This window comes from Labeo rohita, chromosome 22 (genome assembly GCF_022985175.1).
Source record: "Labeo rohita strain BAU-BD-2019 chromosome 22, IGBB_LRoh.1.0, whole genome shotgun sequence".
Taxonomy (NCBI): domain Eukaryota; kingdom Metazoa; phylum Chordata; class Actinopteri; order Cypriniformes; family Cyprinidae; genus Labeo; species Labeo rohita.
Window position 1 is genome coordinate 26,790,725 of NC_066890.1, and position 18,038 is coordinate 26,808,762.

Sequence of the window (18,038 nt, forward strand, 5' to 3'; positions counted from 1 at the left end):
GCATCCGATGACCCCTTTAAAGACCACCATGTATTGTGCATGTTATTTTTTTGACAGACATTGATGTAACTCAAAAATGGTACGTTCAGCAGTTGCAAATTCGTTAGACTGCCGTTTTCTCCTCTGAAATCGATGATGTGGTCAGAACATTCGTTAGTGTGTGTTTTCCAGTAGATGAGTGTGCTCACTGGATTGCCGCATCTAGTGAATTCTACCATGCATTGTGCATGTTATTTTTTTGACAGACATCGATGTAACTCAAAAATGTTACATTCAGCTGTCGCAAATTCGTTAGACTGCCTTTTTCTCCTCAGAAATCGATGATGTAGTCAAAACATCAATTAGTGTGGGTTTTCCAGTCGATTCGTGTGCTCACTGGATTTCTGCTTCTCGTAAATACTACCATGTATTGTGCTTTTTTTTTTTTTTTTTTTTTTTTTTTTTGTTTTTTTCTTGACAGACATTGATGTTACTCAGAGATGGTTTGGCTTGTCAAAGGTTACATTCAGCTGTCGCAAAATCGTTAGATGGTTATTTTCTCCTTGGAATTGATGATATAGTCAAAACATCGGGTAGTGTGGGTTTAAATACTACCATGTATTGTGCATGTTATTTTTTTGACAGATGTGGATGTTACTCAGAGATGGTTTGGTTGTCGCAAATTTCGTTGACTTCAGGTCTTTTGTTATTATTTTATTTAAACCCATGAAAATACAGATCCTGTTGTAAATAATAATCAAAAATATTTTTTTTTTTTTTTTTTTTTTTTTTTTTTTTTATAAAAACTGTTGCTCCATTATTACTCCTGTCAGATTTTGCCTCATGAACTCACTAATTAATGTCTGGCTTGTATTTTATGTGGCTGTTCCACAGTGTTACATATCCGAATTGTCCAGTTAGTCAAATAATAGATCAAACTAGCTATCGGACAAGTTAAAATTCATAAACGGCATCATTAAATAGCTGTAGAATCTATAGGACTGTATCCTGAATCTTCAAACATGTCTTGAGCTCCTTCATGGCAACTTGCGCTTCTAGGCTCATGTTTCTTTTCGGCGCTGATTAAAATAAATGTGCAAATGTCGGTCCTTTTTAATTTCAGACTATTCCATCATTAATGATCAGATGGTTTTAGCTTCACTGTCATGGAAAAAAAAAAAGGTTTCTTATAATCATGGCCACTGCTTTTACTGTATTCACAGGCTCAAAGCGGCCTTTCATGTGCCGTTCGTACCACGCTCTTCTACTGTTGCGTTCGTTTCCTTCGTGCGCTCTTGGATCGTTCTGCATATGATCTGGTCCACGTGAACACCTGTGAGCAAAGGCTAATTGAAGTCCAGAGCCAGTTAACATCTAAACTCCTTGATCCACAAAAGATCCTCTTTCCTTTCTTGTTACGTCTTTGTTTTTTCATACATGAAGAGCGAAGCAGCCAAGAATCTGGGAATAAAGACATATATAGGGCAGCCTGCCATCACATGCCCACTTAAGTTGCCCTGTTGTGCTTGCTGGGCTGCCGATCGGTTCGGTTGTGCCTGCTTTTATCATTCTGGACACGGGAGCACAGGGTGAATCTATTCTTTGATTAACTTTTCCTGCTTTTAAGAATGCAAAAGTCTGGAGTCCATGCATACTTACTAGAAGTTTGATATGAAATCACTGCAGCCTCCAGGAGTTTATGTCTGGTAAAATTGGCAATTACTCCACATAACTAAAGGTTGCATTGATTTATAATTTGCACCCACACACATTGAAGACGTCTAGCACTTTATGGATAGGAATAAAATGAGTTAGTCAATATTTAATGAGCGAAATCTCATAATGTAATAATTAATAATGGAAATATTCAAAATTTCAAGATCCAATTGATAATTTCTAGCCTTATAACTGCAATGCCAGCAAGGGTCATCATAATTTACCTTAAGGCATTTTTGTGAGGCATTTTCATTGAACAATATAGAAAATGATGCAAGGAATGGGATTGTAGGGCCCTATAAAGTCATTGTTTATTTTCAAAATTAATTGTTTCATTTTCATTTTGTCTATTATGTTTGAATGGTTTAATTGCATTTTATGTATAATTGTAATCCAAAGTATGTCAAATTATTTAGGACCATGAAATGCATACAATTTAACAACAATTTATTAAAGTTTGACATAAGTTACATTGTTTGGGCCCTATGAAATACATTTAATTTTTCCCTAATTTCTGTTTTAATTGTTCTGGATTCTATTCTAATGATTTAATTACAGTTGAATAATCAAGAAGCATATCTAATAAGTTTTAACAATAATTGTTTCCTTTTAACAATATATATTTTTTTAATGTTTCTAGTCTCTGTTTTAATAGTTAAATTATATTTTATTAATCAAAAAATATGTCTTATTAATTGAACTTATGAGACACAATTTAACAGTGATTTATTAAAAGGTTAACAAAAATAACATTTTTAAGGCTTCTTTTTTCTGTTATCATTTTTCTGGATTCAATTTTTGTTTTTTTGTTTTTTCTGTTTAATATTTCGGACTCAGATTTAATGGTTAAATTACATTTTATTAATCATGTCTAATTAATGGAAATCATGAGACTTAAACAGTTTAACAGCAATTTATTACGTTTAACCAAAATTACATTTTTAAGGCTTTTTTCTGTTTTCTTTTTTTTTTTTTTTTTTTTTTTTTTTTTTTGTTTCCACTCTCTGTTTTAATTGTTAAATTACATTTCATTAATCAAAAACTGTCTAATTAATTCAAATCATAAAACTTACACAATATAACAGCAATTTATTAAAAGTTTAACAATTTTTTTTTTTTAGGCTGTTATTCTGTTTAAATTTTTTTTGGGATTCCATTTTTTTCTGTTTTCACTATGTTAATGGTTAAATTATATTTTATTAATCAAAAAGCATGTCTAATTTATCAAAATCATGAACCTTACCCAATTTAACAGCAAAAATGTGTAACAAAAATTACATTTTTGAGGCCATATGAAATGTTTTTTTTTTTAATCAAATTTTTATTTTTCATAAATTTCCCAATAATTCATAAATTTAATCAAAAGCATCTCTAATTATTTTTCTTTATTATTTAAATATTTGTAAAATTATATTGAAATATTTCCATTTTTCTGGTAAATATGGTAAATGTTTTTTCTGCTAAAAGTTCCTTAAAAAATAATGCTTTAATATCAATTTTATTATTAGTAATAGTACTACTATAATTACATTAAATAATATATTTCTGTCACAGTTTCTTCAAGTTAAACCAAGCTTTTATTTTGAAGGGTTACTTTTGACAATATTTTTTTTTTTTTCCCCCAAAAGAAATGGTAAAATGCTCATGAAGTGACTCTCAGAGCATTAGAGATTATTTTCATGTGTTCATGTGCTCATATTGTGATGACACAGGCCAAAAACACAGCAAGTGCCACGCGTATCTGTATGTCTGCACCATACATTCTCACAGAGATGAGGCACATGCAGGATTCCTATTTAAATAGTATTTTTGTGGCTTAATATTCACAGACACTAGTCTTAATCATGTTTTAATTTAAGTGTACTGACCTACTTCATTTGAAAAATTCCATGAAATTCTGTTTTATACGGTAAATTTCATTTTTATGACTGGATCCTGTGATTCCGCATTGCAGAAATCATAGGAACCGTAGGAATATTCCAAAGTTCGAACCTAAATTTCCAGCATGAGCACCATGTCTCCAAATGTAGAACCTCTAACCACCAAGCCACAGCTCTAACCTTCTTTTATGTAAGATATGAGAAAAATAGGTTGTTCGCTAAATGTAAATGTCATTGAATACGCAGAACGTGATTAAACGGCTCAAAATTTGACATCTTTCTATCCGACTATGCAGCAAAAAACGCCTCTTGAGTTGTTAGTCAGCTCCCAAGCCTCTATTTCAAGTAGGTTGCCTACTGTCATCATGGAATGTAATGGCTCTTTTGTCATGCTAAGCTATGTATAGCTACTTAGTCGTTGCTGCGGCCCCTTTTCCGTATGTTAATTTTACAAGCGACGCAGATGTAAACCACGTGTTACTCGCAGACGCCGTAAATAGCCGGTGGAAAAAGCGCAGATGAATGTTTCTCTAGACAGTTGGGTGTTGTCGGTGTGTTTTTGCGTGCGTGCGTGTGTATACAGTCGTCTCCAGAGGATGCGGCTCCTGTAATCATTCTTGTTTGGGTGTTTGTGTGCTGATATCATGTGGCATGTTTAATTGATTCTGTTAATGAGGGTGTTGGATGGAAACCGCTGATGCCCTGAAGTCATTTTGACACGGAATAGGTCAATCAAAGAAGCCATGCTGCCAGTCTCAATCTGAACTGCTTAAAACTGAAGTAGAACTAACCAACAGGGCAAACAGTCTCGTGCTGCTGCTGTCAAATGCCAGACAGACTCTGAACCAATGAGTCAAAATTAACTTTTTGACACACCTGCTGGTGCAGAGAAATTGTGCTTTAAATGAACTATCGCCAATGAAACTTGAATCGTAATAATATTATGTAATATTAAAATTGCATAATTGTGTGTTACTCACGCACAATTTTTATTATTAGTATATGTATTATTAGTATAATTATTATTAGTATATGTATTATGTATCTAAATAAAAACAATTGTACTGTTATTTAAATTCAATTAAATTTAAATTTAAAATCAATCAATTAACTTTTTTTATTTTGAAAATATATTATTTTTTTAATTAATCAAATTAAAATTCTAATTAATTAGATATAATTTTAAAATATTTATTATTATTATTATTATTATTATATCTAAATTATTAACTTGTACTGTTTAATTGTTTCGTGAATTTTGGAAGAGAGAAAAAAAAAAAAAAAAAAAAAAAAAATATATATATATATATATATATATATATATATATATATATAGTTGTTTTGTTTTTGTAATTATTATTCATTTAAATTCAATTCATCTAAATTAATAAATTCTACTGTTAACTAAATTCTATTGTTTATTTTATACCTTAATTTTAGTAGCGAAAGAGAGAATAAAAAGTGAAGAATGAATGAATGAATGCGTAAAAAAGTCAAAATTTTGAAAGTATTACTATATAGAGAGTGTGAGATGGAATTGTGATGTCTAGCATTAATATTTAAATTACTTGTTTATTTTTTTTTTTAAATGACTATTTATTATTAATTTGACTATATTAAAATCAAAGCACTAAATGTTATTGTATGTCTACAAATAAATTTGGGGATTATAACATCAGTTTTTTGTATTTTATACAATTACTTTATTGTTTCATATAGAGAGATAATTGTAATGTTTTAAAATGAGTAAGAAATAATTAAAAGCATTATAAGTAGAAAGTCTTAATATCATTTGTAAATACTAAATATAAATGCTAAATTCAATTCTAAATTCTGAAAGTGATTCCTGCACCACAGCATAAACATTTATATTAAAAAAATATATATATTAAAAATCATTTTCTTCTAAAATGCCAAAAGAAAAGTAAAATGGCTTACAAACAGCGTTTCAAATTAACTTTAAAAATCAACAGCGTGATTGAAATTTAATTTGCCACTCAAGTTCACGTGATTCTGTAAAATTGCTTGTTTTTTAATCATAATAGGGAGACGACAGCAGCGTTATACGTCGCCAACAGCGGCGTCCATTGACTGCTGTCTCAAACTGCTAATTAGCACCCAGAATTATTCACATCAGTCGCGTTTTGAAGTTTCGTAAAGAGAGAACAAAGAGAGAACGGCTTTCCTAAGTATGCTTTTTGGGAGCTCTGCTGTTTCATTAATTTAAAAACTTACTCTTCCAATACTAATTACACACTTGTAGAGAGGCTGTTTAAATACGCGGCTTTAGCGACGAGTTCTTCCCTAGAGAAAATGCGTCACGCAAGCAGTTTCCACAATCCTTAATGTGGAGACAAATTCAGCTAAACTGCAAAAATGGCAAACAGAAACAAATCTTCAGTAGCAGCAAACCCTGTCCTGCGCGCGCTGCCACTCAAATCTCAGACGTGGGGTTGGTGCTTAATTAGTGTTATTAACCTTCAACAAACCAGGCTGATTTTTATTTTGCCATGGTGACAGCTTCAGCTCCATTTCTCCGTTCACCGGCATGAGGTATTTTAATTGGCTCGAGCTCCTCGATCCACTCAGCCCTGACAACGCGCCGAGACGGACGTTCACCGCGGTGAGCGACATGTAAATGGCCTTTCTATGAAAGGAGCGTTTTTTTTTTTTTTTTTTTTTTTTTTTAAAGCCTAGCTCATATTCCTTCAGTACAGTGAGGACACGGCGAGCTCACCCGAGCTGCGCGCCGCAGTGAAGTGACAACCGAGCAATCATTAAAAATTTTGATGGCTGCCGCACGCACAGGCCCATCTCCCGGCTTGATGTAAAGGAAAGTGCGCAGCCGTCTTTTGTATTTGCTCTCTGTCACCGACGAAAGCTCAGGCCTAATTTATTCCTTCTCATCGTCGGCTCTGCAAAGACAACACATCTTCGCTGTTTCTTACGCGCACGTACGCTTTATTGTGCCCACATTAATGTCTCTGTAGGCTTTCCAGGAGCGCTAGACTCGACTGATACTAGGTGGTTTTTTTTTGTTTTTTTTTCTTCCTCCCTGTGTAAAAGGATCTTTGGGTTGACATTTGTGGTTAAGCGATATGTTTTTCTTTCATTTAATAGCCAAAAACAGATATCTAGAGAGCAGGATGACAGATATAGTATTATTTAGTAACACCAAGTAAGATGTGCACATTTTTTTCTGAATTAAAGTCGTTATTTTTTGTTTTCTTTGCGCACAAGAAGTGTTCTCATAGCTTTGTAAAATTAAGGTTGAACCACTGATGTCACATGTCTATTTTAATGACGTTCTTACTTTTTTGGCCTCAGAAAGCTTTTGGATTTCATCAGAAATATCTTAATTTGTGTTCTGAAGATGAACAAGGGTCTTATGGATTTGGAATGACATGGTGGTGTGTAATTAATGACAGAGTTTTTATTTTTAGGTGAATTATTCCTTAAACTTTGAATTTATTGTAAATTTAAGGTAATGCGTTTTACACAATACTTACGCCGCCAAAAATATTTGAAAAGAAAATATCCATTTTTCATTGGCAAGGTTGTTGTATGTTGTTTCTGGTTCTAGATGGAATGAACACTTGTTGTTAATTAGCTAACTTTGTTAACTGTGTGGGAACTGTTACCTGTGATGTGCATTGAAAACATTTACGTTTTAAACATTCACATTCTATTTTAGCACAGAGATTTGTAGTTTTTTTTTTTTTTTTAGATTTTTAGTGAGAAGATATGTGTTGCCAACTACACACTGAAGCTTGAAGGTATTCTTGAAAATTTAGCCAAAGGCTTGGGGTTTTAACAAAAAATTTAAAAGTGAAAAATTTAAGCCAAACTTATTTTGGGGGATAAAAATAAAATAAAATAAAATAAAATAAAATAAAATAAAATAAAATAAAATAAAATAAAATAAAATAAAATAAAATAAAATAAAATAAAATAAAATAAAATAAAATAAAATAAAAGTGTGTCTTTTGTACTTAAAGGCTTGGGGGAATCAAAATATTAATAATTGTATAAATAAATTTAACACACATACACACACATATTTTAATCATCATAATTGTAATGTTTAAAATTAATAAAAAATTACTAAAAGCATTATTAATAAATAGTTTTAATATTAATAAAGTATTATGGCTTGTATTATATGGTTTTAACATAAAACTGAAAAGTGAAAAATTAAAGCCGGACTTATTTAGGGAATATTATTATTATTTATTTATTTATTTATTTATTTTATTATTATTATTATTATTATTATTATTATTATTATTATTATTATTATTATTATTATTATGTTTTTTGTTTATTTTGTTCCAGAAACAGAATTGAGTCCACTTTTAAGTCCAGGTACAATGTGAATGCAAAATGCACTGGGTTTACTTTTGGGTCACTGAAAGAAGCAAGAGTTGGATCTTTGGGGAAAAAAAAAAGTTTTCAGTTAATGTAGTAGTAGTAGTAGTAGTAGTAGTAGTAGTAGTGCACCTCCCATCCAATAAATTGCAATAAGCTTTGTGCTTTGTTACTTTTGATCTGAAACAAAGTCTCAGAGTTTAAATTATGCTCATTTTATTACAATATTCAAACAATAAATACTATTTTGACAGTTTAATTGTTAGTGACAGATCGCTGTAGCGTCTCAGTTCTACAGAAGCAGCAGCACGAACATAAGCTCCACTTTAATACAAGTTGCAGCACAAAATAAACATGAATAAACATCCTATATGCTAAAAGAAAGTGTTAGACTTACCGAAATTCGTAGTCTCATGTAATTGCTCAGTGTTTCAACCACGCAAAGATGTCAGTTGTAAACAATGCCACATAACGTCACATTTTTTGTTAGTCAGCTAGAAAAATTAATTTCACTAAAGATATGCAGCATATAACATTCATTATCATGTGTACTGTTCTTCAAAATTTAACTTGCATTTTAACAAATCTATCAAGTTTTTATATAGCCTTTAAAGGCGATTTTCTCAATATTTCGATTTTTTTTGCACCCTCAGATTCCAGATTTTCAAATAGTTGTATCTCGGCCAAATATTGTCCTATCCTAACAAACCATACATCAGTGGAAAGCTTATTTATATACGATGTATTAATCTCAATTTCATTATGACCAGTTTTGTGGTCCAGAGTCACACGTCCAAAATAATCAATATCAAATTGGAAATCGAATCTAATCGCAAGCTTGTGAATCAAAATCGAATCAGCGTTAAGCTTCAAAAGTGATGTAGTACATATTTTCCTGGTTTTCAAATCTAATTGTGTGTCTTTAGTATTCTGACCACACTGTATTTAGTTACACACACTGTGTTTTTTTTGTGTAATGGGCTACAAGTTTTAACAATTGAGTTTTACTATTCAATTTGAATGGTCTCCAGTGCCATGGCTCTTTGACAGGTCTCATTAACACAATGGGTGTCGTGTTCTCAGCGGATCGGGTTCCTCGGGCGAGGTGACGCCGGCCGACTGTTTCCACGGCAGCGCGTGATTGTCAGGAGCGCTGCTCCGGACCCTAATTCTATTATCAGATTCACACGTCCGCCTTCACTGGAGATTATTCCAGGGAGGGAGGGTTTGTTCCTGTGGCCTTTGGTGAATGGTCTCCGCATCTTATTTTGTTTGTTTGTTTGTTTGTTTCGCAGGGGTGTAAGGGACTGCTGCTGTCACGATGGACGCCCAATCACAAGGCCAGCAGCCGCCGGTGCCAGTGTTTCAGCCACAGGTTCGTGCACTCTCATACATAAACACAAACACGCGCACTGTCTAGCCAAAGTTTCTTTGTAATCTCGTTATATAGGCGTTCTACAAAGCCACTTGAGTTTTTTTTGCCGTCTACCATCCTGACTCACCACCTGCTTGCTTAGCAGCATGTAGCACGAGCCTGTCGCCCTCTTCCACATCCACATCTGCCCCCGTCAAATCTCCCCGTGTCTGTCAATCCACCCGCAGAGAGACAGGCGGCGGTCTGCTCCGGCTGTCTCTCCGCTGTGCCGGGTGAGAGGTGATAATGAGATTCTGCTCTCTGCACAAGCAGCGTTTCCTGCATACAGGAGCCATCATGTGTTTCCAGTGCCAGAGACAGAGGTGTTGGAAATCTGCTGCTTTTAGCAGTCTTTTGCTCTCTCTCTCTTCCTCGTTCGCTCTCTTAATCTCTCTTTTGTCGTACTTCCTTTTCACACCCTCCAGACTAATTCCCTCCAATCATCCAACTCCATTAAGTCGTCTTGTGGTGGGTCATGAGTTATGTTCAAATTAGAGGTGAACGTTTTTTTTACTGAGTAATTGCTGCTGATACAAGCTTTCCTGAACATCACATACCAGTATCTTCATTTATCAAATACAATAAAAAATATATATTTTATTTATTTTTACACAGGCTTTTCTTGTACTGTATGTGTAAATCAGTCATCGTTGACCACTTATTTTATTTATTTTTTTATTTATTTTTTTTTTTTAAATATAGAAGATCAAAATGATCACATGCTTTGCATTTTTTTTATATGGTGAAGATAAATTTTAATTTTCATTCATAAATCATTTCAGTATAAAAACATCATCTTGTAATTGCTTTTGTCTAGGCCTCAGCAGTTTCTTATTTATATTGCTAAAGTTATTAGTATTGTATGATTTTAAAGTAGTATAGTATAACCTCTGATAATACTCTTGATAACTGGTGCTCATATTTACTTATTCATAAAATCAATGTTTATACTATTAAGTTGATTTCAAAAAATGCATTTTGGGTTTCCTTTATCCGGAGAGAATAAAAAAATGAATTAATTCATGAATGAATTCTTACCTTTCTTTTTAGGAGCACTTGTGAGATGATATTTGATATGATATTTGACTTCTTAAACTGAATTAAAGGGGAATTTTTTTTTTTTTTTTATCTTTGTAATGGCATTTTTCTAATTTTATTATTTTATTTTATTAAGTATGTCCATTTTTTTTAATACTTTGTATTATTTAAAGTGTTTAAAATGTATAATTAAAACAACAGAATAAGAACAAGTAGAATAAGAAAGTTACCAATCAAATTAAATCAGTATTAACAAATGAATTTGTACTACAGAGGTGGCACAGAAGGATGCAAATGTGGCTTGTAGGTGTATTTTCATATGCTTAATGAAGCTCAGAGGTGACATGCGTGCAATCAAATTTATAAACTCATCTTGAGATTAATGTTTTAAAAATGCAATTTTAAATATAGAAATATTAAATGATTTAAATAACTGAAAAGATACTTTAAAAATGAAAATAAAACTGCCAGTAGGTGACAAGTCACTGATTTAATTATTGAATCATTCATTTGATTCGTTTGAGTGGCTGATTCATTCAGGAATAAAGCAAGTGACTCTCTTTATGAATGGGAAATTGAATCATTGACTCACTAGATTCGTTTAAAAACGTACATTCGTTTATAAACGAAACACCGCTGTGTTTGAATGGAGATGCGCAGCGGCTCAGTTGTGACTTGTTTCAAACTATATTTGATGATGAAATAGAGTAAAATCAGGCAATAGTGTTATAGTCAGGCACTGTAAGTCACTTAATATTAACTTCTTGTTTATTTAACTGTTGTATAATATCAATATCTCATTTACAAACTTTCTTAAAAATCATCAAAAGCTGTCACTCATCTTAGTTCATCGCGATTTCACAAACTTCCATTATAATCAACGAAACTCTCTACACTGTACAGTGAATATCTTATTTCCACTCTCTCTACACTTTGTATATGAAAGGATTCGTCAGATATGTCTGTGATACATTACTCAACGTTGCAAAAACGCATAGAAACCTTTGAAGCCCATCTCAGCGGAAAGGCAAATAAGCTGATTGGGTCAGCACTGGTGATTCTAAATATTTTTTTTCCATAGTCGCACTTAGTAGTTTGGTTTGGTCCAGTTTCATGGCCGCACTATATAGCCCTTTAATGCATAAATGTATTAAAACTTTTTTTTTCTTCAGTGGAAGATAAAGCAAGAAATGTTCAAGAACCGTTAACATAATCAAAAGTCATTGACAATTCTAATGATAATTCTAAAATGATTTGTTTCTGGTATATATATATTTTTTATTGTATTTAAGTTTTAACTCTTAATTAGAATCATACACCATTAATTAATTAATGAATTAATTCATTCATTTATTCATTCATTCTTATTCATTTAAAAATAAAACTTGAATCAAACATCTCCCACCCCACCCCACCCCCGAGGAAATAAGAGTAATCTTTAACCTGTCATGAAGTAATCCATTGCTACCTTTGGTGTTACATTCAAACTAATGTCAAATGCCTTATATACTTTGTTTTAGATTTGAATCAGTGTTGAATTTTGCTCGATGTTGAATAACTGATGTGGGGAACAATGTTAAATCCAGTAGTTAGTTGAATATGTTTAAATATTTTAAATGGGACGGAACAACCCAAGCATAGAGACTACAGGAGTCCAATATTTATGAAATTCCAGACCTTTTTTAAATACTGGTTTGGTTGTCAATTATTTATGGGATTTTTGATTAAACAATAAACAGCTTGTGGGATTTCATGCACTCATGTAGTGTCTTGAAATTTTTAAGCGTACTTAATTTATTAAAAGTTTTTTTCCGATAAATCGGAATGTGGCTTCTTTTTTTTTTTTTTTAACTCTTTGGTTATTAGGCGAGATCTAATATCGTTTGACCTTCAGTGAGACACTGAATGGTCTTGTTGTACTAAATTTGATAGTTGTCGAATACAGCTAAGCGGTGAAAACCACAGGCCCGCCGTGATCAATAAAGCATGAGAGACATTTGACATTAGTTTGAACGCAACACTCAAGGTAAGTCTGGCAATGGATTACACCGTGACAGCTTATAGAATGACTTTTACAAGACTCTCAACAAGCATCCAAGATCGACTTGTATTCCCTTGGAAGAAAAAAGAAGCAACCAAAAATGCTGAATTGTGTATGCAATCGCGCATACGCCGATATCATATCTTAAAGTCCCCAAGGTTTGATGGATATGCATAGGAGATGCCGGATGAGTCGGTAAGGCGTGCATATTTGATGGCGCATTTGCTCTCCGAGCGAGTGGGAGGGCGAGATCTTCAGATCCGATTTTAATCGTCACGGCGGATTTTTCGACGAAGCAAAATCCCCTTGTAAAGCAAGGGCTTTAAATACTGGAGCAGATTGAAGAGGAGCGGGGCGAAGGAGGTATAAATATTGCATGGGCCGGGCCTGGAGAGAGACGTTGATGAAAAGGATGCGAACAGGATCTCCTGCCTTGTTCCTCCCCCCACCACGAAGATCTCCCCTCCAGCACCCACCAACCAACACCACCACCACCAAGCCCGTCTTGCTACTCTACCACCTCTTCAGCGCTTCGGTTGTCCTTTCCTTGGCAGCCGCTGGCAGTGTTGTGCTGTCAGCTCACACCTAGTCTCCACACTGCTGCCGCCCCGTCCTCCGTCATTCTCCTCCTCCTCCTCCTATCTCGCATCCCCTGTCATGCGGCCGCACGTCTGCATTTCTCTTTTTACACTTGTGTCACCAGTGGCCAACCCTCCATCCTTTGCTGTTGCTCCTGTGATGTGTTGTCCCTTTGAGTCATTTACCCAGCATGCTCTGCTGCATCTTCCGTCCCCTCTGACCTTTTTTTTTTTTTTTTTTTTTTTTTTTTTTATTTAACCAAAGCAATGGTTCAAGACTAAAGCCCAAAGTATACTTTTTTTTTTTTTTCCCCCACTTATACATCACAGTTCATACACTCACAGTATGTGCGCAGTTAGCTTTTTCTAACGAATTCTGCATGGGCAGTGTCTTTTTTTTTTGTCATTTTTCAGTGTCATTCTCAGTAAACGTTAAGTTTGCACATACACTTTAAGATATTTTAATTTGTACACAAGGTGGCAGAAATACACAGGTCTGTCGTTTCAGTCGAAAAACAAAAACTGATGAGATGGAACAACGACAAACTACTGGAAAACTACTATCTAAAGCATTTCACAACACGTTTTCAAAGTTCCTCTGAAACCCTCCACCTTCCCCAGCTCCACCTGTATAGATCTGCTACGGGTTATTATTAAGGCTGGGTATTGAGAACCGGTTCTATTTTAGAACCGGCTAAAAAATTTCCAAGAATTGTGTATTCGATAAGACACGTGCATTTTGGTTCCGCTTAACGATTTCTGCGTTCGCATTTTAATGCAGTTTAAAATCAAACGAAAAAAACTTGCGTACTGTTTGAAACAACTCGAGGGTGAGTAAGTTTTAGTCAAAAAACAAAAACTGATGAGATGGAACAACGACAAACTACTGGAAAACTACTATCTAGAGCATTTCACAGCGTGTTTTCAAAGTTCCTCTGAAACCCTCCACCTTCCCCAGCTCCACCTGTATAGATCTGCTGCGGGTAATTATTTGGGTTGGGTATTGAGAAATTCAAACGATACCTAACTCTAGTTGTTATACATGCTTTTTGTGCAGCAGCAGTATGTCTTAAAAGCATTGTGTGACTAAAGTGACCACATCAAATTTTTTTGCAAAACGTGTTTCGCATTCCTAATTCAGGACATTCTTTGCCCCTTCTCTCTCAATTTTGCTTATTTTTATTTTTCTGCTTCACACAGAGCAAATTTTGTAGGCAAAATCAAGTAATTGTTATAGTTTTTTTTTTAGTTTGAGTTTTGCGTAAGGTAGAAAAAGTTCCCAATGCAGGTTTTGTTCGCTTTCAAGTTCGTTTTCACAAATTGCCACAATGACCAACCCAAAAGTGGCTTGGTTTGAAAGTAACTTCTGTGTGACCCGTGCTTCATGCATCGCTAAACTATGAACAAACACCCTTTTTGCCCCCAAATTTTTTATTGAAAATCTTAAAAGCTTTGCGTGATATATTTTATGAATATTTTTAGAACGTGAGATTAATGTAAACACAACCCACTGTGAACACCCTTGTAATTCGCTTGAAACTTTTCAAACTTTATAAATGATTATTTGAGGTTTAAGTGTGTGTAAGGAATTGGAAGCAAGCAGAGTACAGCTGTTTCTAAAGAATGCAGCGCCAAAAACTCAGAATCGATATTCGAAAGAGAATCGCATGCGTAAATCTGTTGTTTCTCGATTCGCAATGCATCAATTTATTTTCCCAGCCCTAATCCCAATTCAAGCCATTCTTGGTATCTCTGTCAGTTGCGTTTTCTCCACTTCCCACAGAGTGGCATTGAGAACTTTGCCATGCTTGGCTAAATTCTGTCTGCAAAAACAAGTCATTCTGATGGAGAAAGGAGGATCAGGAGAAAAAGTTTCGAAAATTTTGTTAATGTGATGGCATCTTAAAAAAAAAAAAAAAAAAAAGAAAAAGCTTTGTGTGAAAGTTGTTGTTTATGGCCTCTTTCCTCCCACCTCTGTGCGTTATTTTTGTTTTCTCGGTTTCACGCAGAGCGGCAACGAGTTCTTTGAGCTGCTGCCCCTCCTGCAAGCTGCAATCTGTACAAACGGCGTCACGCCGCTGTCGAGTGACCCCGGCGGTCGTCGAGATCCTCGGCTGCTGCGGTTCATCTCGTGTCAGCTCAGTGCTCTAAATTGTGTGACAGCGCAAAGCCACGGATGAGACAAGCTGTCAGTCAGGGCGCCCCTGCTGCCCTTTGAAGGCGAGGCCAGGGGGCAGAAAGGTGCCGCAAATGGCCTGTGAAGTTTACATACACTGCCCACTGCTAAACAGATTACCTCTAATGAAGTGTCTGGAGCTCAGGCCGCGTCAGGCCTAATCCTGGCTGGCAGTGCGTCCCTTCGGCTGCCAAAAAAGCCGCCACCCTCTGGCCTCCTCCCGCCGCTATGCCGGCCTCCTCGGCGCTGGGAGGTGCCCGTCGTTAATCAGGCCGGACAGTGCGCGAGCTGACATGCAAATGTAGGTCATTGCATATGTAAATGTGTGATTAGCGAGCCGCATGCCAGAACACATTAGCTCGACTTTGCTCTCAGCATGCGCTTGTCATGCCGCTTTAGAGGCTCATGCTAACATTTGTCAAGCGACCATGCGGGGAGTGAAAGCAATGCCTTGGCCCTCTGCGGACCATCCGCTGCTGACCAAATCAACACGATACATATGTATCATCTGCGGGTCAATGACGAATAAAGACTGTCCACTATCAACAAAGGTTAAATCCTTTAAAAATCTAGTTTAAAGCACACATGCTAAATTCTTAGAAACATACTCTTTGTATTTACGTGGGTTTCGTATGGTTTTTAAAATTTATGCTAATTATTTCAGACGTTTAAATGCAGTGTCTCTAAAATTTCATTTGGTCTAAATATTTATAAGAAAATATAAATATATATTTTTTTGGTAAATATCTTTTTTTTTTTTTTTTTTTTTTTTTTTCCTTCTCGGAAGTTGCATCACATGACATCTGCAGGGGTCCTTTATGATGTAAACTTTTAAAAAAGTTTTGTTTTTATGCACCACATGGTTTTTATTTGGTTGACAAAAGTGAAGCAGTTACTGATTATATTATATAAACATAATTTTCTTTTTTTTATATAATAAAAATAATTAATCTTAATACTTTAATCAGAGTTTTTTTTTTAAAGAAATTCACATTAGTCATTGTAGTGTTACTTTCATACTATTATGGTATTTTGAGCTTTTATTTTATATTTTCATTCAGTTTCAGTAATCTGCCATTGCTATATTTGTTTTGGTCAGTTTCTTTTTTTTTTTTTTTTTTTCTATTTCTATTAGAAATATTATATTTCTATTATTATGTCTATTTAGCCTAAATTTATTTAATTTATTTACTTTTACTTTTAGTAATTTTAGTTGGCAAAGCCAACATCTCTCATTTTCATTTAATATTTTTTAATCTAATATTGTTAATTTAATTTTTGATTTTAAAAAGCAAAAACTATATTAATGTTTTTTTTTTGTCAATTTCTTATGTCTAAATGTCTTAATTTTTATGTCTAAATTTTTTCATTTCACTTTTAGTTTTAGTAATTTTAGGTAATTGGCAAAACCAACATCTCTCATTTTCATTTAATATTTTAATGTAATATTTATTTTATTTTAGATTCTTATTAGCAAAAACTATATTAATAATGTTTTTTGTCAACTTCTTTCTTTCTTTTTTCTTTTTTTGCCTACATTTTTCGTTTAGCTTTTAGTTTTAGTAATTTTGTTTGGCAAAGCTGACTTCTCTCATTTTCATTTAATATTTTTAATCGACTATTCATTAATTTTATTTTAAATTCTAATTAACAAACGCTATATTAATATCTGTTTGTCAATTTCTTATAATTCTGTCTATTTAGCCTGAATTTATTTACATTTTCACTTTTAGTTTTAGTAATTTTAATTAATCTCTCATTTAATATTTTTAATTAAATATTTATCAATTTTATTTTAATTTTAAGTTTGGTCTATTTAGCCCACATTTATTTTTATATAACTGTTGGTTTTAGTAATTTTAATCTAATATTTATAAATCTTTCGATTTCAATTACTACTAAAACTATATTAATTAAATTTTTCCACTTTCTTATTGTTTTTATGTCTATTTAGCCTAAATTTATTTTCATTTCACTTTTTTGTAACTTTAGTAAAATTAGTCATTTTAATTTTAATCTAATATACATTTTATTTTAGATTCTCATTAACAAACTATATTAATATGTTTCAGTTGAGCTGACAGTAACAACACTTGTTAATTAATGAATAAATTTGTCATTGACCCCTTAGGCTACGCATAGTTTTTTCTTTTCCTTGGTTTGTATAACCATAAAAAAAACATGATTTTTCCAACTTGCTATTGTGTTTCAAATAACCATTTTTTTTCATAAGCCTCTCTGGATTTGACACAAAATAACTACACGTTGCCGAGAAACCTGGTGTCTTGGATATTAGCTTGATATTGTTAAATTTAGTCAGATCCAGCTTTCTCTCCTCGCCGCGGTGGCAGAAAGAGAGCGCTGCTTCTGCCGCACCAGATGTGTCCCTGGAAGAAGGGGCTGAGAGCGTGTTGTCACATGGAAAAACAAGCTACCTCGGTGTGTTAATTGGATGGGGCAATTCTATGGCTCACACCTTTTTTTTTCCCTTAAAGCTGTCAAGTTAGAAAACAATGAAATTCTTAAATTGGTCGCCCCTTGATCTACATCCAACCCTCTGGCGTCTAGTCAAGTTGCAGTGCTTCCTGCAACTCGTTTCTTTCAGTTCAACCTGTTATATATATATATATCAGACAGTTTTACACAATAATGTTGATGGATTTGACAGATCGTCCAAGTATTCTGGTATCGTAAGAAAGACGTGGATAGCGTTTCTATGACTGAATATCCTAATGGATGAACGCTTTGAGGAGTTAAGTTTAATATGGAAGCATAATGTGGAAATACATCCCACGACTATAAATAAAAGAGATTTAGCATGTTTACAAGAATACGATTGTGTCATCCT

At 33.8% G+C, this 18,038-nt stretch overlaps 1 protein-coding gene across 1 annotated transcript in view; it reads left to right on the forward strand.

Moving 5' to 3' along the window:
* The window catches only part of nek7 (NIMA-related kinase 7), a 96,147-nt gene that overhangs the window by 16,330 nt on the left and 61,779 nt on the right, over positions 1-18,038 (forward strand). Inside the window, exon 2 of the mRNA XM_051094716.1 lies at positions 9,239-9,318. Coding sequence (XP_050950673.1) covers positions 9,265-9,318 — 54 coding nt within the window. The 5' untranslated portion in view covers positions 9,239-9,264. The remainder of the gene's footprint in view (positions 1-9,238; positions 9,319-18,038) is intronic.